At 45.8% G+C, this 27,044-nt stretch overlaps 3 protein-coding genes across 10 annotated transcripts in view; 2 read left to right on the forward strand and 1 right to left on the reverse strand.

Annotated features, from left to right (window-relative positions):
- LOC102759665 (mitochondrial chaperone BCS1) overlaps positions 1-3,353 on the forward strand; it is a 4,051-nt gene extending 698 nt beyond the window's left edge. For 3 of the 4 annotated variants that reach the window (XM_006763344.2, XM_006763345.1, XM_015563626.1), the window contains exons 2-8: positions 604-972; positions 1,064-1,203; positions 1,395-1,589; positions 1,864-1,927; positions 2,161-2,330; positions 2,780-2,897; positions 3,046-3,353. In XM_006763344.2, the coding sequence (XP_006763407.1) occupies positions 653-972; positions 1,064-1,203; positions 1,395-1,589; positions 1,864-1,927; positions 2,161-2,330; positions 2,780-2,897; positions 3,046-3,295 (1,257 nt within the window). In that variant the 5' untranslated portion in view covers positions 604-652 and the 3' untranslated portion in view covers positions 3,296-3,353. The remainder of the gene's footprint in view (positions 1-603; positions 973-1,063; positions 1,204-1,394; positions 1,590-1,863; positions 1,928-2,160; positions 2,331-2,779; positions 2,898-3,045) is intronic. The other variant, XM_015563627.1, reaches the window with a different exon arrangement.
- Positions 3,354-3,893: 540 nt separating this feature from the next.
- Positions 3,894-10,036, reverse strand: RNF25 (ring finger protein 25). 2 transcript variants are annotated; one of them, XM_006763347.2, is made up of 10 exons: positions 9,167-10,020; positions 7,588-7,662; positions 7,237-7,339; positions 7,078-7,145; positions 6,911-6,980; positions 5,738-5,809; positions 5,498-5,641; positions 5,166-5,258; positions 4,751-4,885; positions 3,894-4,555 (listed from the first exon to the last, which is right to left on the reverse strand). In XM_006763347.2, exons 1-10 carry the CDS (start codon positions 9,178-9,180, stop codon positions 3,977-3,979), a joined length of 1,353 nt encoding a protein of 450 aa, XP_006763410.1. In that variant the 5' UTR covers positions 9,181-10,020; the 3' UTR covers positions 3,894-3,976. The 2 variants fall into 2 exon arrangements, with proteins under 2 accessions (XP_006763410.1, XP_006763409.1); XM_006763346.2 differs by having other exon boundaries at positions 3,913-4,555; positions 9,938-10,036.
- A 286-nt stretch (positions 10,037-10,322) lies between these two features.
- Positions 10,323-27,044, forward strand: part of STK36 (serine/threonine kinase 36) — a 24,515-nt gene continuing 7,793 nt past the window's right edge. For 2 of the 4 annotated variants that reach the window (XM_015563622.1, XM_015563625.1), the window contains exons 1-16: positions 10,323-10,449; positions 10,726-10,898; positions 11,595-11,735; positions 11,845-11,922; positions 13,254-13,384; positions 13,624-13,873; positions 15,704-15,797; positions 16,073-16,269; positions 16,384-16,556; positions 16,972-17,077; positions 18,989-19,132; positions 22,764-22,943; positions 24,093-24,190; positions 24,858-24,963; positions 26,176-26,326; positions 26,520-26,647. In XM_015563622.1, the coding sequence (XP_015419108.1) occupies positions 10,815-10,898; positions 11,595-11,735; positions 11,845-11,922; positions 13,254-13,384; positions 13,624-13,873; positions 15,704-15,797; positions 16,073-16,269; positions 16,384-16,556; positions 16,972-17,077; positions 18,989-19,132; positions 22,764-22,943; positions 24,093-24,190; positions 24,858-24,963; positions 26,176-26,326; positions 26,520-26,647 (2,061 nt within the window). In that variant the 5' untranslated portion in view covers positions 10,323-10,449; positions 10,726-10,814. The remainder of the gene's footprint in view (positions 10,450-10,725; positions 10,899-11,594; positions 11,736-11,844; positions 11,923-13,253; positions 13,385-13,623; positions 13,874-15,703; positions 15,798-16,072; positions 16,270-16,383; positions 16,557-16,971; positions 17,078-18,988; positions 19,133-22,763; positions 22,944-24,092; positions 24,191-24,857; positions 24,964-26,175; positions 26,327-26,519; positions 26,648-27,044) is intronic. The other 2 variants (XM_006763348.2, XM_015563624.1) reach the window with 2 other exon arrangements.

The following is a 27,044-nucleotide window of genomic DNA, read 5'->3' on the forward strand; positions in this document are numbered from 1 at the left end:
ATTGAAGCTGTCTTTAGGAAGAAAGAACTGGACCCCTGTGTACCAGTTTGGTGAAGCAGAGATGGAGAACTCCCCATCAAGATACCATTTCAAGAACTAAAATTTTTTAATACCTCAGGTGGGAGATATTAAAGGCCTAAGCAGGACATTGGGAATTGAGCATGTAAAGGAGAGGATATTTGAAGGACATTATTCATTGTAACAAGGCATGGTGGTTACTGACAAGTCAATGGAAGAGAATGGCTTCGTCCCTGCTGATTCTGGCCAGTGGGTCCCTTTCTATCTCAACTGGTCCCAGGGACCACAAAAATTCTGTCCATTATCCTGTTGTGAAGGCAGTTACATTGTTCTCTTAGGATTCTCCAGACAGTCCTTTGGAAGGAAACTGAAGTATGAACAGGATAATGAAATGGGATAGGGGGCCTGGAGTCTCAGCTCTTGCATTCCAACACCACCACCAACTCACAAGGGGAGGACGTTGACATGCAGTGACTGACCTGCCTTTCCTGTTCCCAGCTTCTGCAGGAGGGAGGGATTGAGGAGTCCAGTTGCTTAACTAATCTTGTGTTTTTTTTCCCCATTCCCACTGCTCCACATCTCCAGGTTTTGAAATTGCCTCAGGGCCTATAAGGTTTGGTGTTTCCCTTTCAAGATGCCCCTTTCAGACTTTGTTCTGACCCTGAAGGACAATCCCTACTTTGGGGCTGGATTTGGGCTGGTAGGTGTGGGCACAGTCCTGGCCCTGGCCCGGAAGGGTGCCCAGCTGGGCCTGGTGGCATTCCGGCGCCATTACATGATCACACTGGAAGTCCCTGCTCGAGACAGAAGCTATGCCTGGTTGCTTAGCTGGCTCACCCGCCACAGTACCCGTACCCAGCACCTCAGTGTCGAGACCTCGTACCTGCAGCACGAGAGTGGTCGCATCTCTACTAAGTTTGAATTTGTCCCCAGCCCTGGAAATCACTTTATTTGGTAAGGTTGGGAGCCAGAGAGCGCTCTGAGAATAGCAAAGGAGAATGAATTTGACCCATTAATTCACCCCAATGTGACCATTCTTATTCAGGTATCAGGGGAAATGGATCCGAGTGGAACGAAGCCGAGAGATGCAGATGATAGACCTGCAAACGGGCACTCCTTGGGAATCTGTCACCTTCACAGCTCTGGGCACTGACCGCAAGGTTTTCTTCAACATCTTGGAGGAAGGTGTGTGATGATGACACAGGCAGGCTCTATGGGGAGTTGCAGGGTTGGGAGCATTTGACATCAGAGGAAGGGAAGCTTGGAGGATCTGAGCCCATGGGATCAGAGGGATGGGGGAAGCTGTTTTGGCATAGTTCTGCCTTAGTTGCACAGCAGAGAGGGATACTGGCTTTGTCCCATCTCCTCCCTCCCAGCTCGAGCACTAGCCTTGGAACAGGAAGAAGGGAAAACAGTGATGCACACAGCCGTGGGCTCTGAATGGCGCCCCTTTGGATATCCACGCCGCCGGCGGCCACTGAATTCTGTGGTTCTAGAACAGGGTTTGGCTGACCGAATTATCAAGGACATCCGGGAATTTATCGATAACCCCAAGTGGTACATTGACAGAGGTGAGAAGCAGCTGGGGTCTTGACCAGGCTGTTTTTGATGTGGTGGTAGAGCAGGAGGAAACAGGTTAGTCTCTGTGGCCAGATGGGGTGGACATACAGCACTAGCCCAATTCCCAGAGATGAAGGGGAAAATAAAGTTGCCTACGGGGATGATTTCTTCTAATACCAAGTTCCTTGGGCCTCCAGGAAACAGGGTTGGGAATGAATGCAGATATCTGGGGCAGAGTACATGACTGACTTGAAGTCTTAATGATCATCCTGGCTGTATTCCCAGGCATTCCCTACCGACGTGGCTACCTGCTTTATGGGCCCCCTGGTTGTGGAAAGAGCAGTTTTATGTGAGTAGAGTCATTTCTCTTAACCCTCAATCTGGAGAAAAACTGGGTAGATGGAATTGGAAAGAGCAATAAATGTGGAGAACAGGAACCAGGATAAACGTAAGACATGTGGAACATTAGGGTGGGGTGGTGGAAAGGTGAGGCCTGACACACCTAGTATAGTGAGGAACGAGCAGTTGGGCCCAACGATGTATTCCCAGATTGTGAACCACCTGTCCTCCCATCCTCCATAGCACAGCCCTGGCTGGGGAGCTGGAGCACAGCATCTGCCTGCTGAGTCTCACAGACTCCAGCCTCTCTGACGACCGGCTCAACCACTTGCTGAGTGCGGCCCCACAGCAGAGCCTGGTGCTCCTAGAGGATGTGGATGCTGCTTTTCTCAGTCGAGACCTGGCTGTGCAGAGTAAGTGAAAGGAGTTGAAGAAAGGAGGGGTTTTAAATGAGGAACAGTAGAAGAAAGAAACCCAGATGACTGAATGGAGGATGGGTGGGTTAGCAACAAGAGCCCAGAAGTGGCTCAGATAAGTAGGGAATGTGGTGGGGAATAAAAGAGCTGATTTTAACACATTGCGGACGGATCACAAGAATTCTCGTGTTTTCTGTTCTAAGGCTTGTGGCCAATCACAGTATTAAAAAGACATTAGCTTGTAAGAACATGTAATGACTTCAAAATGCAATGGGTGTTTAATTTTAAAGCATGCCTTTAACATTTATATGAAATGTTTTTTATACTCGTTCAGTAGAGACTTATCTGGCCACTGGGTAAAGCTAGCAATAAAACTACTGGCCCACAATGTGTTAAGTAGGACTATGACTGACCAGCTGTGCTGCTTTATCTCTCCCTTCCCCTAGACCCAATAAAGTACCAAGGTCTAGGTCGTCTCACCTTCAGTGGACTGCTCAATGCCTTGGATGGTGTGGCTTCCACTGAGGCCCGCATTGTGTTCATGACCACCAACCATGTTGACAGGTAGGAAGGGGTGAGACACTCCGAGGCTGTGAGGCTATACTTCACCTACTCTGTACCTTGGGAGAATCAGGAAGTTCAGTGGGAACCATCATTTTGGGGAAACCAGTGGTACTACACCCGTGACTCTGCTTTGCTGCCTTTTCCTTAGACTGGACCCTGCCCTGATACGCCCGGGGCGAGTAGACATGAAGGAGTACGTGGGCTACTGCTCACACTGGCAGCTGACTCAGATGTTCCAGAGGTTCTATCCAGGGCAAGCACCTTCTTTGGCGGAGGCCTTCGCAGAATGTGTCCTTCAAACTACAACTCAGATTAGTCCTGCCCAGGTGCAGGGCTACTTCATGCTGTATAAAAATGACCCTACAGGGGCAATGCAAAATGTTGAGTCCCTGAGGTGACAACTGGGTTGTGCTCAGCTCCTCTCCTCTAGGGGATCAATAAACACCTGCCACACTACTCTGATCTCTGATTTCCCTGTATTAGTACTTGAGTAAAAAGCAGGGGCTGCAATCACAGGAGCCATTAAGCATCCACCTATACAAGTGTTAGCAGCACAGCCAAGGACAAAGGGGGAAGACAAGACACTATAGTAAACAAAAGAGTACAGTCCTCCACCTAAAAGCATCTATATATGGTGTCCCCAAAAAATATATACACACACTTTGAATAATTATAAAGGCACTGTTTATTAAAATACATTTCATTATCAAAATTGAGTTACCTGTTAAAGTGTGTATGTATTTTTTGAAGGACCCATACACATAAATAGTGGGTACACACAGTGGGTTACAGGGCAGGGTGCTTCCTGCAGATTGCTTAAATGCTGGCATCCACTAGTTTTCCCTGAAACCCACACTAGCTGTGATGTCGGACCCCTTCTGACCTATACCTGAATCTCATGGGATAACAGACCTCAGGGCAAAGCTGAGGCTACTCTGGCAGACTCCAGCCTTGCTAGGAATTTAGGAAGACAGCCATACGTCACAGGCTTGGTGCTACTGAGCAAAGAAAGCCAAACAAGGCCAAATCTCTTTATTGCCCCCCTCCTACCCCCATTTCCCTGTCCCACCACAGTACTGCTAGGAACCATCCTCCGATTCCAGGCTCAAGGGCTCCCTTTGAGTACCAGGTGGGTAGGTTCCCCGACCCCGAGGCAGGCGGGGATAGGAAGAACCTGGTGTCCGACTCTTAGAACGCTCCCAGCGAGCATAGTCCCGAGTCCTGCGGGGCGGGGGACCCTGCCAGTTGCCAGGCCCATTCTCTTGGGAAGGACCTCCAACCCCTTGGTTATGGGGTTCTTCTGGCTTTACGTCCATGGACTCCTTGGGCCCCTCAGGAAGTGGCAGTTCCTGGGTGTCACTGGTACCTTTGTGGGCATTGTATTCCCCTTCCTTGAGGTGCCTCCGTTCAGGCTGTCTCCAGGGGCCTCGGTTGGCCCGGGGTGTATCCAGGATAGTCTTCTGCGTCTCGCTGAACCTTTGCTGATTTGGCCCAGTCCCTGGAATCTTCTCGCACGTATACTGGGAAGCCACAGGCAGAGGAGCTGACTGGGTAGGTTGGGCAGTTGATGAAGGGGGCAGTTCTGTGGCAAGGGCACTGAGTGGTTGGGATCCTCTGGAGGCATCTACAGCTGACTCAGGTTCCACATGGGCAGGCGGCTAGAAAAAAGTGAGCAGATGCAGATAAGGAGACTCAGCTTCTCAAAGCAGGGAACTACAGGCCTCTCGCCCACTAAATGAATTGACCGCCATCAGCCCGTAGCCGCCCTGTGTAGAACAAAGCTCAGCATGGCAGAGGGGTATTCATAGGAAACTTGGTGTCACTAGGGAAGGAGTGGGAAATTGTTTCCTCACCTGCTGGAGGCTGATGAAGTACCGGTTACGTTCAGCCTCTAGGTCAATGATGCCCCCCCTCTCCTGTTGCCTCTGGTAGAGCCGCCTGAGCTCCTCTTGTTGGCGCAAGCTTTCTGCGTTGGGCTTGTACAGCTCCTGGTAGGAAGGGAGCAGATTGGCAGGGAGGGAAGAATAACACAAGGTAGACCGGAGCCCCTGCTCTCCCAGGACTGCCTCAGGAAATCTGTGCAGTTGTTGGTTTTTATCCCTCAGATCTGGGCTCCTGAATGAAGCCTGGGCTCCAGTGGGGGCTGTGGCTTTGTAGAGGTCTCAGATTGAGCCCAATTTCAGAGCCCATTCAAGGCAAACAAATGCTGTTCCTCCCCCCTCGGAGAATGCCGTATTCCTGCCTCATATTAGGAAGGGAGTTCCTTACCATGGGCTGTTGGGGTTCAGGGGCTGCTTTTAGTGAGGCAAGATCATACACGAGGGGCTCTCTGCACACTGGACACTGCACACCAACAGCCTTCTAAAAAGAGAGGAGAAAACCACACCCCTGCTTCACGGCCCAGGATGATCACCAGCTGCCCAACCACTCAGCCAGCCTAATCTGCCGAGGGCTGGGACAGAAGGCACAGACATGCCTGTTTCTAAACAGAAATGAGTGTTCACTCATGACCATAAGAATGTTAACAGCCCCTGGACTGGACGGGGAGAAAAGGTTGTTAGTCATCGGTGTCAAATGTAAGCAGGGTCTGGCGGGCCGACCTGTTTGGTTGCGGCATGATGCCGTTCCTGTTCCTGCTCCTGTCCTTGAGCCTGCAGCTCATGCTCCATGTGCTGGATGTACCGAGCAAGGCAGTGGCAGTGGAAATAGTGGTAACAGGGTGTTTTTGTAAAGGCCTCGTTCTCCTGGAGGGAGTATGGATACAAGGCACTACATCAGAGCTCTCCCATGAGCCCTCCATTGCCTACCCAAGCAGACCCCAAGTCACAAGAGAGACCCACCTGGAAACCATAGAGGCAGATGACGCACTGGCCATGTGGGATGTTGTTATCTGTGAGAATTTCCTTCCCTTTCTGAGAGGAGAGAAGACACTGTTCAAACAGGGAGGCGGCAGCAAGAACTCTGAGCACAACCTGTCACTACTCCCAGGAGTAACTGGTCTCCCACCACATTGGTCTGTTACCTCGTGTGCACACATTTCTGTCTTGGTGATGCTCCCTCTGCTTGGAATCAATCCTGCTCTAAGTCCGTGACCCTCATCCAACTGCCAGATTCAAAATCCAATTTGTTTTCCCACTCATTTAGCCACCTTCAATAGCTCGAGGATGAAAATAATGTATCTTAGAGAAAAAAAGTGTTCAGTGAAAACACATCTTCTAGGACGCCTTTCTTGGTTAGCCCCCTTTGAAATCATTGCCCCAGTGAGTTTGTTCTGGAATAGGCTTTCAGAAAGAAAATCAAGGAACAGAGAACTCAAAGGCATCAGGTTGAGCTATCAAATATGCATTTGCACTGTTATTACAATAGTTAATACTTTGGAATTCCACAAAGTTCAACACTGCTTTGTGGAGGCCTGACTCAGGAGTGCTACAGTGGCCTATGCACGCACTCTCTGACACCAGACCACCCAACTTTATTCTTTTCTGAACATTTCTCTAAAAAACTCAAAGTAGAGAAAAACGAGACTATACTTAATTGTGTGTTTTTTAACCTCAAACAGCAAAAGTGACCTTTGTATGTTAACCTGTAGTTCTAGGTGGTGCTTCCTGTGGATTTCCTTCACTAGGAGAGAAACTCTGTACAGAGCCATGACTCTGAGTCAGCTCTAATGGCAGACTAGCCTTCAAATGTTCATTTGTGGCAGAGACCCTCCTGGTCTCTTGCTACTTTCAGTCGCCAGTGCCAAGAAAACAGGAAATGCACTGAAACTAAAGCAAGACTAATGCAAGTTAAAGAAGAAATGCAATTTTCTATCAAGATGCTGGAATAGGCAACGTGAGAAAGCTATAGAACTGTCCTGTTGGGAGATTTTTCTGAAGCAGAAGAAAGTCTTGTCTTTCTGGATTTAGACCTTACCAAAACAAGGACTAAATGGATGAACACAGACATATTCATGATTCTAGGCCATGGCTTCCCTTGAAAGAAAGGACATCTCCCCAGGCTAGACTTCTTACCTCGATGAGCTCATAGAGCATGGCAGTGCCCAGCCCAGCCTTGGCTACATGGCCCAGTGCCTGTGAAATCCTGGAGGAAGAAGGCAAACCAAACATTAGGCCTGCTTCCTTCCCTCCCCAGACTGAGCTGTATTCTGAGTTTCCCCTGCTCTGACCAGCCTGCTTACTTGTGGATCTGTTCATCTGAGAGTCCTCGGGGGTTACGAATAGAGATCTGTGGCACCTCATTGGGATACTAGTAGTAGAAAACCAAAAATTACTGCTAAAGCACCCCACCCTAGACCTGCCCCCTTCCTCCCTTTGCTGCAATAAGGTAGGGACCTCACCTGTGCTGGGACCTGAAGCACCAGAGTGAAGCAGACATACTGTGAATCCTGGTCTTCGGCAGTGGCAGGGTGCAGGGTGATGTAGACCTCCCACGGCGAAGATCTGTAGGTGGATGAAGTGGAGACCTGGGATGTGACTGGCAAGGGCTGGAGGGCTGGGGAGGTTGGGGTGAGGTAGTAAAGCGGGCAGAGGGAGTAAGCAACAGGCTCCCTCTGTTTTTGGTGGTGGTGAGGGAATGAAAGGAATAGTCTTTACACGAGAGAAACATTTTTGAATCAGAGCTCACAGATTCTGCATGGAAACATCTCATTTCTAAGGGGACTCATGTCTACCTCTCCTGGAATACGCACCTGCCATTTCCTTTAATCACTTGTAGTTCATCCAGATAGATGGATTCTAACACCTCGATTTCAGAGGGAAGGGCCCTAGAGAGACAGAGTTTTAGAGATCATTTCTGCCAACAGACGAGGAAACAGGTTCTCAGGAAGGTGAAATTATGAGCCCAGGTCTCAAGGCCTAACAGGCAGAACTCAGATGAGAACCTGGTTTCCTGACTCCCTATTTAAGTTTTGTTGATTGTTCCTTAGTGGCCCTCAGATCATCCTTCCTATTTCAAACAAGATTCAGTGAAATATGATGTCCATTGATTAACATCAAGGTTACCAATACCACTCTTGGCTTTCCCTAGACTACTGTGCATGGGAATCACAGTATTTACATATACTGCCAATATTAATTACCCTAAACCTTCTCAAAGGAGATACCATCTGAACAGACCAAGGTGATATAAAAGCTGTGTTGCTGTGTTGTAGTGGAAGAGCCATCAGCCTTAGAGTCAATAGATACCAATCACACAGTACCCATGTGATCTGAGTAGTTACTTATCTCTGTAAGCCTGAGTTACCCTGTCTAACATATATAAATAATGCCACCTACTCTCTAGGGTTATTGTGAGGACGAAAGGACTTTCTTTATGTAAGATATCTAGGGACATCTTGGCCATAGTACCTAGCCTATACTTGTATATAACCTTTTCCCTTAAAAGGGAAGAAGAATATAGTTAGTATTCGGTGTATTTATGACCCTGTTGTATCAACCTGTCCAGCTCAGGATCCAGTGGTCCTGATGTAAATCAGAGGACACACATTTTTAATCACAGAAACAGCAGTCATAATGACCCTAAAGGCGACATTGATAATACACTAAAAGATGCATAATTGGCCTGCTTTCTTACAGGTATATTGTTCCCTCTTCACCAAGAGCAATGCTGCTCTTAGCATGACTTTTTATTAGTGGCTCTCAAAACTTTCTTTTTTTTTTTTTGTTAATCCTCATTTCTATTACTTTTTCAGAGAGAGTGGAAGGGAGGGAGAAAGATTGATGTGAGAGACACATCAATAGTTGCCTCCTGCAACTGGGGGTGGGGAGCGAACGCGCAACCCAGGGTCATGCCCTTAACCAGGAATTGAACCCTAGACCCTTCCATGCAAGGCCCAATGCTCTAACCACTGAACACACGAGCCAGGACTCAAAACTTTTTTTTTTTTTTGGTCTCACAGCATCACAGGCTAGCTGTGCAATCACTGCTGCTCTCTCCATGCATCAAAGTGTCTCCCCAGAATCATAATGTTCCCCTGAACAGGCTGAAAACCATGAGTCTAATGATTTCAATAAAGGGCAGCACTGTCTAAGCTTTCTGAATCAATGAAACACTGGGGTGTAGCCTCCATCAAGAGGCCCTTCAATATTTCACTCAGTCTATCTGGGACTTGAGCCTTGATGTGAAGTATGGGGTGGGATGGCGGTAAAGTTGTGACCAAAAAAAGGGGGAGGGGACTGTAGACTATCCTAGTACTAAGGATACAGGATTTGGAATCAGGCACTCTGGATTCCTAGTCATAACTATGTCCCTTTTGGCAAATCATTTACCTGTCAGGCTTCATGTAGTCTCCTCAGATGCCTACATCTCAGAGTTATTCATGAAAAGGAGGCCGATGTATGTTACAAACCCCTCATGATCCTCTCCACTACTCTATGAGGTAGATGCCACACCCACCTTTCCACAGCAGAGGACACTGACTCATAGCACATAGGAGGCCTGGTCGGCATCACACAGCTAATAAAATGTGGAGTGGATCCACTTTGATCCTCTTCAAAACCCCAGAGTCCTTTCAGGTTCTGGTCTCTTTTAAGAATGCTTGAGAGAAGGACTAAGAGAGCTTTTTGTGAAGTGTAAGGCTTTATTCAGACAACAGTCTTCAGTACTCTCGGGGAGAGAGACGGGAGAGGAAAGCCTCGGCAGAAATCGGCTCACCAAGCGGGGCGGGGGACGGGAGCCGGAGGACAGGTTTTGGGAGGTTAAAGAGACGTGGGCCATATGATGAGCAGGCATCCCCCCGGACCCTGAGCAAATGCACTTCAAGAAGAGACAAGGGGATAGGATGGGGCCGGAGGAAAGAGGTTCGAACCAGATAAGGCGCGGCTCGCCCGGGCCTGGTCAGCGCAGATCCCGTCGTCTCTCGCTTAGATCAGCGCCCCTCCACCCACCCATTCCCAGTCCAGAAGCTCTCAGGGAAAGATGTCAACGTCTCTGCCATCCCTCGCTCCGCCCCACATGCCCGCCATACGGACCGTCCACGGCGCCGCTAGTCCCCCGGACCGGATCCAGGCGGTCAGCCAGAGCCCATGCCCCAAAGTTACCAGTCCTCCTCCCCTGCAGCTGCCGACGAAGATGTCGCCATGTCTTCTCCGGCCCACAGCCGGAACCGGAAATACTCTCGGGTTACTCGGAAGCAGAAAGTTAAAGGAATGGCGGCTGCGTGGCTAAGCGGCGGTTGCTAAGCAACCGCAGACTCTGGTCTTTAGTGGGTCCTGATAGCCAAGAGGCGGTTCGGAAGTGCCCGAAAAAGTGCCCAAGGACGGTCCACCGTCTTCCCCACACCTCTGAACGCCTTTGCCCTCCGGACTCTGGCTGGTTGTAGCAAACACTGTTGGTAAGAATAGGAATCTTCTAGAAGACGGGCAGCGGGGGTCGGGAAGAATTTTAAGTCAGGCACAGTATGCAGTCAGCCTGAGGGGGCGGGGCTGAGGCCAGAGCCAGCGTCCCTCGGCCTGGGGAGCTGGAAGCTCCTGGCCTGAGGTGAAGCGGAGCTCAGGCCTGCGAAGCTCGCGCAAGGGGTGTGGGCGCGGGCGCGGCCGGGGTCGCTGAGGAGGTTGGCGGTGGCAAGAACTTGAGGGAGGCTGAAAGGGGTGGGGCTGGCGGAGGAAGCTGGTGGAGGGGGAAAGGAGACGGGATGGGTGGGCGCGAGGTTGGGTTGGGGACCCGAGAAGTCCGAAAAGGCGGGAGAACTACAAGAGGTGCTCTATTTGCTCTAAGATTTCATCTTTCCATTCACTCCACTCTACCATGGCTTTGAGGCCTGGATTATTATGAAAAAGAGGAAAAAGCGAGGTGGCTAACGTGAACTTTCCTTCCATGTGCCAACCAGGCTTCCCAGATGTGTGGAACTGTGTGGAGCGGGAGCTCTTCGCTACCATCTCTGCTCTCTCTCTTCTGAGGAACCCCGAAGCCTCTGCCATGGAAAAGTACCACGTGTTGGAGATGATTGGAGAAGGCTCTTTTGGGCGGGTGTACAAGGGTCGGAGGAAATACAGTGCTCAGGTGGTGAAAAAAGAGGGGTATCTCTTGGTTGGGATGCCACACCCCCAACTCCAGTGGAAAATGGTGCCAGAAGGGAAGCATTCATACCAACCTGTATTCCTAGGACACTGACTCCTTCGTGTGTAGGGAGTGTGAGCTCTGAAATTGGATACTTGGGTTCAAATCCTCACCCTACCACGTTCTAGCCTTAAAACTGGACAAGTTACGTAACCGCTCTCTGTCTCAGTTTCCTCATCTATAGAGCGAACACAGTATAGTATCTGATTGATGGGATTTGAGAATTAAGTGTAATCTTACATTGGATTACTTGGTACAGTGCCTGGCACCTCATAGACAACAAATAAATAAGTATTATCACTACTATTAATCCTGATCATCCTATGCAGGAAGAAATAAACCACCTGAACTCTATTCTTCTTCATTTTTTCCCTCTAAATTCTTTAAATCTTGAGTTTTTTACTTTGACCAGAACACCTGTCCCAGAATCCACCAAAGGGTTCTGTCTGGCAGAGCCTGTTTCCTCCCAGGGCAAGGGGAAGGAAAGGCTGGGTTAGGGCACAGTACCATGGGGAGAGTGGAGTGGGAGACTAGCAGCTACCATGACAATGGCTCAATCTAAAGTCTCACTTCTGGAGTTCTCAGGCTGAAGTTTCAGTGGTGTGCTTAGGCCTTGACTCTTCATCTTACCTCTGATAGGTGGTGGCCCTGAAGTTCATTCCAAAATTGGGACGCTCAGAGAAAGAGCTGAGGAATCTGCAACGAGAGATTGAAATCATGCGGGGCCTGCGGCATCCCAACATTGTGCACATGCTCGACAGTTTTGAGACTGATAAAGAGGTGTATTTTGGCTTGGGGTCACCTCTCCCCAAGAAGAAGCGTCCCAGGAACTTCCCAACCTTAATGCATAATTCTGAAGCCATCAGTGTCTTTTGCCTTTGCCTTTCAGGTAGTGGTAGTGACAGACTATGCTGAGGGAGAGCTCTTTCAGATCCTGGAAGATGATGGAAAACTTCCTGAAGACCAGGTATGTTTCCAGGCTCAAACTTCTCCCTACCCCTGACTCTCTTCAGGTTAAGGACTGGCAGGGAAAGCTGAGGGCACTGAGAGTCTGCATTTTGAAAATTCCTAAGAAAAATATAAGAATCAGTGTATATAGAGAACATGTGGTATGACAATGAAGTATATCAACCGTGAAGCCAAAAATCTTTGAATACAAAGGTTGGCTCTGCCACTTTCTAGCTGGATCCTCTTGGGTAAGTTATTTGAACCTCTTTGTGCTCAGTTTCCTCTTTCTGTTTAATTGATGATTGATTGATTGATTGGTTGATTTTAGAAGGAAAGAGGAGGGTAGAGGGGGAGAGAGAGAAACATTGATGTGAGAGAGAAACATTGATCGGTTGCCTCCTGCACGCACCCCAACTGGGGATATAACTCCCAACATAGGTCTGTGCCTACAACCTTTCGGTGTATGGGACAGTGTTTCAACCAGCTGAGCCACACCAGCCAGGGCTGTTTCTTCTTTTTAAAATGGAAATAATAATGTCTATCTCATAAAGCTATTGTGGGGATTAATGAGTTAATTCATGTAAAATGGTTGAAGAGTTCCTGAAACACAATATTCATTGTAGTTAGCTATTATTAGTGTTGGGTGCCATTAGGGAAGAAGGGCTAGTAGGGTGGTACCAGAGAGGGCAGGAGGGTATGAGGGTTATGGTTAAGGCAAGATTCACCACCAAGTCACAGTGGTTCATAGTGGGATTTGATTGAACACATTTTCCAGCCACACTTATTCTAGGGGTTTTCCTGTTCTCTAGCAAGTAGGCCCTCCTCAGGACTTTCTGTTGCAGCATTGTATTTTCTTATGAGCACTCATCATCATTGGTAATTCATCATCTTATTCCTTTTGTCTGTCTTATTTCTTTGATTGCTTCTTTTTAAAAAGGGATTTTGCCTTAATAACAACTAATGCATATCAAATGCTTACCAAATGCCAGGCACCATTCTGAGCATTACATTACTTTACATGCTTTAACTCATTTAATTCTCATAATAATCCTATGAGGTAGAGGGTTTGATTATTGTCATCTTATAGATGAAAAATCTGAGAGGCATAAGATAATTTGTCTGTGGCCGTGTAGCTAGTGTGACTCAATAAATTTTCTTTGAATGAATGAATGAACAAATCAATGAATGAATAGGGGAGCAAGAACTATAGAAGGTATTGTGTGAAGCTCAAAGAAAGGGAAGAGATGATCACATCAGCTGTAGTGTCAGGGAGGAGTCTTTGGGCTCCTGGATCAGGCTCCTTCCTCTGACCTATCTATCCTTTCTTCCTCCCACTTGGCTGATCCCTAGGTTCAAGCCATTGCTGCCCAGTTGGTGTCGGCCCTGTATTATCTGCATTCCCACCGAATCCTTCACCGAGACATGAAGCCTCAGAACATCCTTCTTGCCAAGGATGGTGGCATCAAGCTCTGTGACTTTGGGTGAGGAGCCTGACCTTCCGTCTCTACTTCCAGTTCTGCAGGGAGTCCTAGGCCACATGCTTGGCTTGCATGGGCCTCGTTTTAGAACCTGAGCTGCAGACTGGGACTCCTGCTGGGTCTTTTGGAAGGTGCTCTCTCTGTTTGGGTTTGGGATATCTCACACAATGAGAGGGAGTAGTGACCAGGTCTAGTTTTATTGACTATCTTCTCTCTTTACATTTCCATTCCATCACCTGCAGATTTGCCCGGGCTATGAGCACCAACACGATGGTGCTAACATCCATCAAAGGCACACCACTCTATATGTCCCCAGAACTGGTGGAAGAGCGACCATACGACCACACCGCAGACCTCTGGTCTGTGGGCTGCATACTTTATGAGCTGGCTGTAGGCACCCCTCCCTTCTATACCACAAGCATCTTTCAATTGGTCAACCTCATTCTCAAGGACCCTGTGCGCTGGCCCCCAACCATTAGTCCTTGCTTCAAGGTAATGAATATAGAGAGGGAGATTACTTTTGCATTAGAAACTTATCTCCCCCTGCCTCTGTTCCCTTTTTCAAAATCCTTTTCCAGAGTTGGGAAGGACTTTGCAGTTACTGAATTAATACAGGAGCTGGGCCAACCTTGCTTTTGTACTGTAGGGGCTTATTCTGGGAGGGTGTGTCATTTTTGGGAATAGCAGCCCTCCTTGGGCCAGGCTATCTTTTGTCACAATGGAAAGGTGATTTTTAAGAAACCAGAGATAGATACTGGTCCTTTTACATACCGCCTATTCCACTTATTTTCTATCAGATGATATCTAACTTTGTAAACAGTTTTCAGTCCTCTTCTGAAAGAAGGAATCTTTAGCTATCCAAATGGCCAGAGCTAGTGGGGCTATCTTGGTGATTAGGGGAAAATGAGAAAGGTGGTGCCTGCTTCTTGCAGCTAAGTCTCAGTAGACTGGAGGAAGGAGGTATGAAGAGGGGGAGGAAAAAGAGTGGACCCTTTTTACTTCTTATCTAGCTAGGGCAGTGTTTGGCAAACTCATTAGTCAACAGAGCCAAATATCAACAGTACAATGATTGAAATTTCTTTTGAGAGCCAAATTTTTTAAACTGAAACTATATAGGTAGGTACATTGTTATTAACTTAATTAGGGTACTCCTAAGGCTTAGGAAGAGCCACACTCAAGGGGCCAAAGAGCCGCATGTGGCTCTCGAGCCACAGTTTGCTAACCACTGAGCTAGGGTAAGATTTGGACTTTCAGTGGAATTTAAATGCAGCATATAAGTTTTCTTCGTTTTATCTAAGATGAAAGGGGACAGGTTTTCCCCTAAACTACTCAGTTTGGGGAGGCCCAGGTAATTACCAAAAAGAATCTAGCCTGGCAAGTGTGGCTCAGTGCTTGAGCTGCGGCCCATGAACCAGGAGGTCACAGTTCAATTCCCAGTCAGGGCACATGCACAGGTAGCAGGCTCAATCCCCAGTGGGGGGCATATAGGAGGCAGCCAGTCCATGTTTCTCTCTCAATTGATGTTTCTTTCTCTCTACCCCTCTCTCTAAAATAAAAATATATATATATATAAAGAGAATCTAAACAAAGGAAACTTAAGTGGGTGATATACATGAGATATATTTATTCTCCCTTGGGGCAGATATGCAGTTATCTCCAGCCAGAGCCATGGCATACTAATTACCTTGTTTTAGAACAGTGGTCATAATCTAGTAGTTTATATTCCTGTTTCAGGCCCAATTGAGGATTTCCCCAAGGATACCTCATAATGATGTACCCTTTTTAGCGATAGTCTTCGTACCCCTCATCATCTGAAGTCTTGCTGAGAGATTTCTGGTTTTGAGTGCTCCCAAACACATCTTTACACAATGACTCGTGTGTGTGTGTGTGTGTGTGTGTGTGTGTGTGTGCGCTTTCAACCATAAATGCATCTGTTTCTGACAAATTGCAGTCAAAGGGAAGGCAAAGTGAGCAGTTTGGGACTCTGTTGTATGTTTGCTTTCTGAAGATAATCATGCAGGAGACATCTCTGTCTTCTAGTTTTTTTCTCACTTCGTCACAAAGCTGGTGACATTGAGATTTCTGTTTTTCTGGGGTTCTAGAATGCCCGTGGACAGGGATTGGGGTACCCCAGGAGACGAGGCAGTGAGTTCTATGATTTCATCCAGGGAAATGAGGCCTCAGGATAGGGCTAAAGTGGGTGTGATCAAGAGCAGCTGGTCTGGTCTAAGATTAGACTCTGGAGTCTTGGTTTGCAGGCTCTGATTAGTTAGGGGCAGCCTATATGGAAGTAAAGGCTGATGGGGGACTTTCTCTCCACAGAACTTCCTGCAGGGACTGCTCACCAAAGACCCCCGGCAGCGCCTGTCCTGGCCAGACCTTCTACATCACCCCTTTATTGCTGGCCATGTCACCAGTGAGTCATTAGGGTTCCTAGGGCTATTGTACTTCCCTAGTGTTCTCCCCAATTTACCCACCTTCCCCCAGCATCTGGATCCAAAATATATTCCTTACCCCACCACCTTGAACTTTCTTCCTAGCCTTTTGCCTAACCTTTGCCACATCCCTTACAACCCTCTTCCATTTTTGTCACTTTATCAAATGGTCTGGAGACACTGAAATTGTCTCAGGCCAAGTGGACATGGCGGAGCTCTAGTATGATCATGTCTTCCTCCTCTTCCCTCCCTGCAGTAATAACTGAACCAGCAGGTCCAGATTTGGGCACCCCATTAACCAGTCGTCTACCCCCAGAACTTCAGGTCCTCAAGGACCAACAGGCACATCAACTGGCCCCCAAGGGCAATCGATCTCACATCTTGCGTCAAGCCCGTAAGCTCATGGCTGAGGAGGCCAAGCAGAAGGTGTGTAGGAATGTGGGACATATGCAGGTTAGTGACTGGGGTTGCTGGAGAAGGAGAATGGCTTTCTAGGGCGGGGAAAGGGCCACAAATAGGATTTTTACTGGCCAATGGCACCCACTGTCTCCTGCCCACTTCCCACAGAAACACCAGAATACAGGACCTACCCTGGAACAGGAAGACAGGACCATCAAGGTGGTTACTGGCACGACCCCTGTGTCCCCTCAGGAACCAGGCCTCTTGGCTGGGATCATGGCCTCAGAAATGAAGAGCAGCTGGGCTGAGTGGGGGGCTGGAGAAGCCCCCCCTGCACCTCGGTGAGGAGGGTTGAACCAGGATTTATAGGGACAGGGCCCTAGGAGTGTGAGTCCTGGGTTCTTGAATTCAAATTCCAGATACATTCCTAATTTGTCAGGAAACATAGGGACTTTCCTTTCACTATGGCTCAGTTGTACATTAACTGTAAGGGCAAGAATTATCTCAGTACAAAAGGGAAGATTGAGTTGGGAGCAACAGGTGAAAACTGCCAAGGTATGAGGAAGTGGGAGGGCAGTCAAGGATGTGTGTGTAATTACTGGTCAACTTATCCTGTCCTGGCCATATTGTAGAAGGTCTCCTCTATTCAATCCTACATGGCCTTCATTCCTATCCTGGGCTTAGAGGGAGGGGCAAGTTAAGAAAATCCAAGCCTCAAAGGTCTGTAATTCATTCTACTTCTGCTTCCTCTGACAGGGAAAACTGGATCACTGAGGATAGTGAACGAGCATTCCCAGAGCTGAGGCCAGAGCATTCACAGGCTGGCCAGCAGAGCACTGGTGCAGTAGACCTAGAAAATGAGGTGAGCCTGGGGGCTCTTCTTGGCCTTGTCACTGCCATGGGATATTGGGTCTGGGTGTTTGTTTTTCTAGAACAGTGATTCCCAATGCTCCAAGTATGAGCTCTCATGTGTTAAAAACTGCTTTGTTATTATTAACTTAATAGGTTTTAGTTGCACAGTTATCTGAATATGTAATTATAAAAAATTGGAATACATAGGTAAAAATGTAAGTCCCTCTTAAGCCTCATCTAGGTCCCAGAGGTATCTTCTGCTATCAGTTTCATCTGTCTCCTTCCAAACTTTCTGTACATTTATATATATGCACAGCTATATATATAAAAGCCTAAGGGACCCCTTATGACCAGACAACCGCCCGGTCACCATGACGCACACTGACCATCAGGGGGAAGATGCTTAATGCAGGAGCTGCCCCCTAATGGTCAGTGTGCTCCCACAGCCAATTTCCTGTGGTCCCTAATCTCTCTACACTGAGCTTCTAGTATAGAAATATATAGTTTGGCTGTTTTTACATTACTGAGTAATTAGTAATATATATTGCTTTGCAGCATGCCATATGATCTGTTTTAGAGATCATTCTGCATCTGAACATGTAGTTCTACTCAATCTTTTGTGTGTTTTTTTAGGGTTTTCACTTTTTATTTTGAAATAATTTCAAACTTAAAATTTTGAGAATACCACAAAGAATTACTATATATTCTTATTTTTTTAATCCTCACCTGAAGATATGTTTTTATTGATTTTAGAGAGAGGGGAAGGGAAAGGGAGAGAGAGAGAAACATCAATGTGAGAGAGAAATATCAACTGGTTGCCTCCCATATGTGCCCTGACTGGGGATCAAATGCGTAACCTTTTTGGTGTATGAGATGATGCTCCAAATACCTGAGCCACTGGCCAGGGCAAATTCCTATATGCTCTTTACCCAGATTCACTAATTGTTAAAATTTTGCCAATTTGCTTTATGATTCTCTCTTTCCATATATATGAACGTATCAACTTTCTGAATCATTTTAGGATAAGTTGCCCTGACTGGGAATTGAACCCACAACCTTTCTGGTGTACAGAATGATGCTCCATCCACCTGAGTCCCTTGACCAGGGCTCCAGTAATGTTCTTTATAGTAAAAAATTTTTTCCTGATGCATGATCCAATCCATTGTTATGAACTATATTTAGTTGTTTTGTCTCTTTAGTCTCCTTTAATCTGGAACAGTTCCTAGTCATTTTTTGCCTTTCATGATGGGCAATTTTGAGGTACACAGGCCAGTTATTTACAGAATATTCCTCAAATTGATTAGATTCAAATTATGCATTGTTGGTAGAAAGACTACATAAGTGATGCATCCTCAGTACAACAGTTTTCTTTTTTTTAAATATATTTTTATAGATTTCAGAAAGGAAGGGAGACATAGAAACATCAGTGATGAGAGAGAATCATTGATCAGCTGCCTTTTGCATGCCCACACTGGGGATCGAGCCAGCAACCCGGGCATGTGCCTTGATTAGAAATCAAACCGTGACCTTCTGGTTCATAGGTCAACGCTCAACTACTGAGCCACGTTGCCAAGCAACAGTTTTCTTAATAACTTCTTAATGTTTCCTAATATGGATGTGCCATTCTTTAGTATTCCCTTACTGACTGGCTGTGTGACATTTCCAATTTTTTTTGTATTATAAGTCATGTGACCATGGACATCTTTCTAGGTATCTCTATGCACACATGTCAGTGTTCTTGAGACTTTCAAGACCCCTCTCAAACGGTCAGCTATACCTTTTTAAACTGGTAGCTGGAAAAAATACGTCTGTGCTAAAGGAGTTACTGACTTCTTGCAGTTACTTGTGATCCCCCAGATTGGGAGCCACTACCCTCAGCCTTACAACTCCTCCTGTCCCCTGTCTCTCCCCTATGCCTCAGGAGCCAGACAGTGATGATGAGTGGCAGCACCTGCTAGAGACCACCGAGCCTGTGCCCATCCAGCTGAAGACCCCTCTCACCCTGCTGTGCAATCCAGACTTTTGCCAGCGCATCCAGAGTCAGCTACATGAGGCCGGAGGGCAGGTGATGGGCAGAAGAGTACTGTGGAGGGGACTGGGGACTGTTTTCAAAGATGAGACATTAAAAAACATTGGCTGGCATAAGGAAGTTTGTCCCTTTCCAGTTCTTTTTCAGTCCACCTGCTTAATTCAAGGAGATTTGCTAACCTGCTTTAGTAACACAGAAAGAGCAAGCCTCAGGTTTCTCTTTCTGAAGAGAAAAGCATCCATCTAGAGCAGGAATCAGCAAACTTTCTGATGGTGAAGACTTTAGGCATTGTAGGCCTTGAGGCAAAATGGAGGACATTGTGTAAGGACTTCTACAATGAGCAAAACCACATTTACAAAATTTTTATTGACAAAATGAAAACTATAGCTATAACAATTACGTATACAATATTTTCTAATACAGGTATGCTAACAAGAAGAATGAGATTCTTTTCTGGGGGTAACATTTTGCTTAATTGGTATTCATAGTTAGCGTTCCTTCATACAAAGCCTTTCCTTGCGTCTCTGAAACAGTGATCTTCCTTCCTGGGAACTCATCTTTTCTACTTTCTCTTTAAAGTCTTTAAATGATTTTCAGTAAATGTACTAAGATGTGAAACCATCACTATAATCCAGTTTTATTTTATTTATTTTTCCTCCCCCGAGATGATATGTTTATTAATTTTAGAGCTAGAGGGAGAGAAACATTAATGTGAGAGCAAAACATTGATCTGTTGCCTCCCTTATATACCCCGACATAGGATTGAACCCTCAACTTAGGTATGTACCTTGACAGGGAATTGAACCCACAACTTTTTGGTGTATGGGATGGTGCTCTAACCAACTGAACTACCTGGCCAGGGCTTTTTTTTTCCCTACTATAATCTAGTTTTAGAACATTTTCCTCTCCCCAATAAGATCCTCATACTCATTTACAGTTAATCATCATTAGTCTCAGGCAACCATTAATTTACTTTCTGTCTCATAGATTTGCCTTTTCTGGACAATTTATCTAAATGGAATAATATAGTATATACAATGTTTATGTCTGGCTCTTTAGCATAATGGTTTTTGGTTTTTTTAAAATATATTTTATTGATTTTTTTACAGAGAAGAAGGGAGAGAGATAGAGTCAGAAACATCGATGAGAGAAACATCGATCAGCTGCCTCCTGCACACCCCCCACTGGGTATGTGCCCGCAACGAAGGCACATGCCCCTGACCGGAATCGAACCCGGGACCCTTCAGTCCGCAGGCCAACGCTCTATCCACTGAGCCAAACCAGCTAGGGCTAGCATAATGTTTTTGAGGTTCATTCATGCTGCAGCATGTATCTATACTTCATTCCTTTTCATTGCTGATTAGTATTCCATTATATGGACATATATTTTATCCACTCACCAGTTGATGGACATTGAGGTTGTTTTCACTTTTTGGCTTTTATGAATAATGCTGATATGAACAGTCACATGGAAATCTTTGTGGCCATATCATTTCTCTTGGGTGGATACGAATGAATGGAATTGCTGGATCACATGGTAAATTTATGTTTAACATTTTAAGAAACTGCTGAATTATTTTCCAAAGTGACTACACCATTTTGCATTCTCACGGCAATGAATGAGGGTCTCCATTTTCTCACATCCTTGCTAACATGTATTATTGTCTGTCTGTCTTTTGATTATAGCCATTCTTGTATGAAATAGTATAGCATTGCTAATTTCTGATTTTAAGCATCTTTTCATGTGCTTATTAGCCATTTGTGAAATTTCAATTTTTTTGCTCATTTTTAAATTTGATTGTTCGTCTTCTTATTGAGTTGTAAGAGATCTTTGTATATTCTGAATACAAGACCTTTCTCAGATATGTGATTTGCAAGTATTTTCTCCCAGTCTATGCTTTGTCTTTTTATTCTTATGAGTAACTTAAAGCACAGGAGTTTTAAATTTGAAGAAGACCAATCACCATATTTTTCCTTTGTAGATTATGCTTTTAGTGTTGAATCTAAGAAATACTTTCCAAACTTAAAATCTTGAAGACTTTTATTCTCTCTTTTTTTTCCAAAAGTTTTCCAGTTATGCCCTGGTTAGTTTGGCTCAGTGGATAGAGCATCGGCCTGCGGACTGAAGGGTCCCAGGTTCGATTCCAGTCAAGGGCATGTACCTTGGTTGTGGGCACATCCCTGGTAGGGGGTGTGCAGAAGGCGGCTGGTCGATGTTTCTCTCTCATTGATGTTTCTAGCTCTCTGTCCCTCTCTCTTCCTCCCTGTAAAAAAATCAATAAAATATATTTAAAAATAAAAGTTTTCTAGTTTTATCTCTGACCCATTTTGAGCTAAATTTTGTATGAGATGTGAGGTGTATATTGCGAGGGATCTAAGTTTATTTTTTGGATGTGGGTATACAATTGTCCCAGCACCATTTGTTGAAAAGACTCTTCTTTCTCCAGTGAATTGCCTTGGCACCTTGCATCTCTCTTTTGGCCCTTACATGTTGTGCTGGATAACTTTTTGGTGGGGAAGCAGGTTAAAAGCTCTGCCTCCAGAGTAGGACTTCCTAAGTTGGGATTCCACCTGAACTCTTGAGCTGTGTGATTGACTACTTCCTTAACCTACCTAGAAGCTTCAGTCTCCTTATCTATAACTGCATTTGTATTTACTTCATAGGGTTATTATAAAGATTAAGTAAGCAAATAAGTGAAAAGACTTAGAGGAGTGAATAGCAGACTGTAAAGCACTTGATGTGTTATTCTTCTTTCAAGAAGAATCTTTAAAGAATAACCATTTAAAAATAGAATACTGCCCTGACCAATGTTGCTCAGTAGGTTGGAGCATTGTCCTGTGCACTGAAGGGTTGTAGGTTCAATTCCTGGTCTGGGCACCTACCTGAATTGCAAGTTTGATTTCTGGTCAGGGAGTGTATGGGAGGCAACTGATTGATGTTCCTCTCTCTCAATCAATAAAAACATATCCTTGCCCTGGTGGGTGTGGTTCAGTGGTTGAGCATCAACCTGTGAACCAGGAGGTCAGGGTTTGATTACTGGTGGGGCACATGCCTGGATTGCTGGCTTGATCCCCGATAGGGGGCATGCAGGAAGCAGCTGAGCAATGATTCTCATCATTGATGTTCTCTCTGCTCCTTTCCTCTTTCTGAAATCAATGGAAACATTAAAAAAACACATATCTTTGGGTGATGATAATATATATATTATTGTCCTTAGCTTGCAGGCTTTATAAAAATAAGTTTATTTAGTCTGTGGGTTGTAGTTTGTCACCCCCTGTTCTAGAGTTGAATATGTTTTGTGACCATTGTTTTTAATTTTCAGAAGTGTATTTGAGTGTGTGTGTGTGTGTGTGTTTTGTTTTGTCTTTAAAATGAAGGGCTGGAGAAGGGAGGGAACAAATAGGAATTGCATTGGGTCTGACACAGAGATTCTGAGGGACAGTCCCCTCCCCCTTGGTCACTGCTATTATAAGTTAGATGACCGAGTATCTATACTCCTCTTCCCTGGTACAGTTTCCCTATTTCTCTCTTTTCTGGGCTTTAGACTCACAGAGAAAGGAAGGAGAACATCTGGTATGATTTGCCAACTCCTTGGGGACACTTGCTATATAGAATTCTTCTTTTACCTCTGGTAATATTGATTACTTCTTCTCTCACGTCACCCAGATCCTGAAAGACATGCTGGAGGGTGCGTCCTCTATCCTCCCTGCACTCCGGGTCCTGAGCAATCTTCTGACCAGCTGCAGTGACTCTGTTCCCTTGTATGTCTTCTGCCGCGAGGCAGGGCTCCCTGGGCTGCTGCTCAGGCTACTCAGACACAGCCAGGAGAGCCACAGTATTCAGCAGGTAAGCTCTATGGAGGGAGCCTCCAAAGCAGTGGTTCTCAACCTTCTAGCCCTTTAAATACAGTTCCTCATGTTGTGACCCAACCATAAAATTATTTTCGTTGCTACTTCATAACTGTAATGTTGCTACTGTTATGAATCGTAATGTAAATATCTGATATGCAGGATGGTCTTAGGTGACCTCTGTGAAAGGGTCGTTCGACCGTCAAAGGGGACGCGACCCACAGGTTGAGAACCGCTGCTCTAAAGACTTCCAGGAGATTCTTGTTAGATTTCTCTTCTTCAAACGGCCATCTCTATTTGGCCCAATTGGTTTTTATTTTCCTTCCTTCTCTTTCAAGTTAGTAGAGCATGAATTGCAAACTCTAATGCCTTCAGAGACCAGGCAAATAATATCAGTCGGTAAAGTCGACTGTGTCAGACTATGCGAATAGTGGGGAATAAATAAACTGGAGATCTCATGTCCAGTCTAATCATATAGCCTATCCTCAGCTCCAGCCCAGTGTTTCCAGACCTTTTAGTTTTCCAAGAGAAGCTGGAAATCCAGATTTTTATGCATAATTTCCCAATATTTATAGCACTATGCTTTAAGATGTTAAATTCTTGGCTTTCTTAACACCATTTTACAGAGCAGGGTACTGAAATTCGGAGAGAAACTGACTCATATACAGGCTCTAACTTGTAAATGGTCCTGGAGATGATAGTGGAAGAGCTAGGATTAAGACTCAATGTTTTTGGGGCAAACCTCTACTTCTCGTGCTGTGTCCTGCCACAGCTAAGCTGAGAGAACAGAACAAAGAGATGTTTAATGGGATCTGGGCTCAGGCAGCTGGAAAGCTGCACTCTGCTGATGAGTATTAATCTTGAGTGTTTTAAAGAAATTGAAAAAAGAATTTGAACTATTTTGAAAAACGTAATATTCTAAACTCCAAAATGCTGTTCAGGCCAAACAAGGCACATTTTCAGACTATTTACAGCCCATTAGCAGCCACTGGTTTCTTCTAGATCTCCTGTCTCTGTCCAAACACTCTCTTCCCTCTGCCCCTTTTTGTCTGGTTAACCTGACTGGATATCTGATACCTTTCTTTACTGCTTTTTCTATTTGTCTCCATCCCCTACGTTGCCCTTACTCTGTTTTCTTCCTTGGCAGCCATGTTGGTATGGGACCTTCTTACGGGACCTGATGGCCGTGATTCAGGCCTACTTTGCCTGCACCTTTAACCTGGAGAGGAGCCAGACAGGTGACAGGTGGGATAAGACACAGTTTTGTTCTGTTGGCCAGTTTGCTTTCAATTTCTATCCCTATTCTTATTTCTCCTTTAGGAAAAGGCTAAGTAAGGAAGAAGCCATGATTTGTGACAGGTTTAGGGATCAGCTGGCTGCCCCCTCAAAGTCCAGCTAATTCTCTTACCCTGAGACACCTCCAACTTTGCCCCAAGACTTTTGGGTTTTAAGGGTCAGCAGTCACTATACACCAAATTAAAGGATCAAGATGTGAATAACCTAGAGCAGTGGTTGGCAAACTCATTAGTCAACAGAGCCAAATATCAACAGTACAACGGTTGAAATTTCTTTTGAGAGCCAAATTTTTTAAACTTAAACTATATAGGTAGGTACATTGTTATTAACTTAATTAGGGTACTCCTAAGGCTTAGGAAGAGCCACACTCAAGGGGCCAAAGAGCCACATGTGGCTCGCGAGCCGCAGTTTGCCGACCACGGATAGAGCAATGGCAAAGAGAAGGGCTTGGAGATTGTATATGTGAGACTGTGTGTGTGCTGAGCAGGGGAGAGAAGGGAGCATTATGATGTGTTCCTTTACTTAGCTACTCCTACTTGCCCAGAACTGACCCATTTACCATGTCTAGGCTTTTAGTAGAAAGATGAGAAGAAACCATGAGCTCATTTTCCCCCAGCCTACAGGTATTTCAAGAAGCTGCCAACCTCTTTCTGGACCTGTTGGGGAAACTTCTGGCCCAACCAGATGACTCCAAGCAGACTTTACAGAGGGATAGCCTTATGGTAATCTGTTCCCACTTCCAGATTTCTGTCTCTTCTGTCTTTCTCGGTGTTTCTTCCATCCCCTTTCTTATGACTAGATAGGGTTAGATCAAGGCAATACATCAAATATTTGTTGAATGCTGACTATGTGCCATATACAGTTTGAGTAAGAGAAAGTTCCTATCCTCAAGGGACCAGGGGCAGTCTAGTGGGGGAGATATCAAGTTGTAAAGGACAATAGTGTGAAAAATACATTAGAACTTTGTGTAAGACACAGAAGCACCACAGAAGAAGATTAACACTACTTGGCGGGTCATAGAAGAAATCCTGGAGGAGGAAAAAGCCTCTGCAGGGATTTGAAGAGTACACAGAAGTTTGCCAGGTAGATGAGGCAGGAAAGTAGAGAGGATATTCCAGGCAGAAAGAGCAATGTCTATAAAGGCCCAGAGGCACTAAGCAGTGTGCCTATTTCAGGGAACCACAGATGGAAATATTTGTTCTTGAGGAGACTTGCACATCAGTTAGTATTCCCAACCTTATTTGGCTTTTGGACTAGTAAACTATATGGATATGGGTTTTCTCCCCTGGACTCAGGAGTGAGGAACAGGGAAATGGAAGATTGAATGAGAAAATTTCAGAGAAGATTATTAGGAACATTTTCAAGGAAATAAACAATTGCCTGGTCGTGCAAACTGGTAATTGGGAACACATATTTGGGCTACTTTCCTGCCTCTAGCTAGCAGTCCATTCAATTTCTGGTAGTCTGAGAGCCTATTTTAACATTCCTTTCAAGTCAGGAAGCGTTTAATATCTAATGTAAATTTTGGCCAGCAGCGACTCACTCTCAGCACTTCTCATATGTCATTGTGCAGTGACTAGCATGGAGAGTTTGGAATAGATACCCCACCTCTCGAAATTCTGAGAGGGCTGGTTTGGGAGGGACCCAGGAATCCCCAGCAATTTTTATACTCATGGTCACATTGATACTTTGAGAAACATCATCTAGGGAGCAGCTGATCCAAGAAAAGAACAACTGACACCTAATATTCCTGTCCTTGAAATGTGAAGACAGTTATAATGCATCTTCTGTATGAAGAATACTTAAAATTAGATAGCTAGTCCCCCTGGGTTTTCCTCCTCCTCTCTCAGGTTCTCTGGGGAGTCTCGCTCCCTACTCTAAGCCTGGTCAATTTTCTGATGTCCTAATAGTAACCCTGCCTTTATCTCCCTTAGTGCTTCACTGTTCTGTGTGAAGCCATGGATGGGAATAGCTGTACCATCTCCAAAGCCTTTTACTCCAGTCTGCTGACTACACAGCGGGCTGTGTTGGACGGGCTCCTTCATGGCTTGACAGTCCCACAGCTCCCTTTCCACACACCCCCAGGTAACCAGTGTGGGAAGGGGAGGTTCTCTGGACATACTCATTGAATAGGTCCAACTCTGCTCTTTCTACTGCCATCACTGGACACAGTGCCTGGCATTTAGTGAGTGCCCAAGAAATAACTGAACTGAAAGAATGAAGGGGCAACTGAGAAAAACAACTAGACCTACCCTGCATTATTTGCCTTTCTCAATAGGAGCCCCTCAAGTGAGCCAGCCTCTGAGGGAGCAGAGTGAGGATCTGCCTGGAGCCATTTCCTCTGCACTGGCAGCCATATGCATTGTTCCTCTCGGGCTGCCTGGCTGCTGGGAGGCCAAGGAACAGGTTTGAGCTGCAGTTTTTTGTTCCTTTCCCTCCTATTGCCGGAGTGGGGACGGCTGGTTCCAGCTTCTTAGAAAGGCAGAAAAAATAAGCCTTTCTGCCTCCTCTTAATCTGTAGTTCCAGAAACACATGATCCTACCACTTGTAGAACATGATGTAGCTAAAATCCCAGAGGCCTTGATTAGAGAGCTCAGTGACAAACTGCCCATGTGGTAGGGTAGCTGATCTGAAGCTGCCAGTGATACTTCCGCAAGGGCTCAGGATTCAGATTTTCTGCTCCCTTTTGGCTGGCAACACTACTCTGTACCTGGGGCTAACCAAGACCCTGCCTTTTGTTCTCCATTGGCCATGAAGGCTTGGAATGGAATGGGGTCTGAGGTTCCTGGTGAACCTAGGGAA

This window comes from Myotis davidii, unplaced genomic scaffold (genome assembly GCF_000327345.1).
Source record: "Myotis davidii unplaced genomic scaffold, ASM32734v1 scaffold575, whole genome shotgun sequence".
NCBI classification, from domain to species: Eukaryota; Metazoa; Chordata; class Mammalia; order Chiroptera; family Vespertilionidae; genus Myotis; species Myotis davidii.

Excerpts from the sequence above, each read along its gene's own strand:
- RNF25 (XM_006763346.2), bottom strand. The coding sequence starts at position 9,978 with ATGGCGACATCTTCGTCGGCAGCTGCAGGGGAGGAGGACTG. Across the intron at positions 7,340-7,587 it reads GTGATTAAAGGAAATGGCAG|ATCTTCGCCGTGGGAGGTCT; the intron begins GTGCGTATTCCA and ends ATCCACCTACAG. Across the intron at positions 4,886-5,165 it reads CTGAACCCCAACAGCCCATG|GAGCTGTACAAGCCCAACGC; the intron begins GTAAGGAACTCC and ends CCTTCCTACCAG.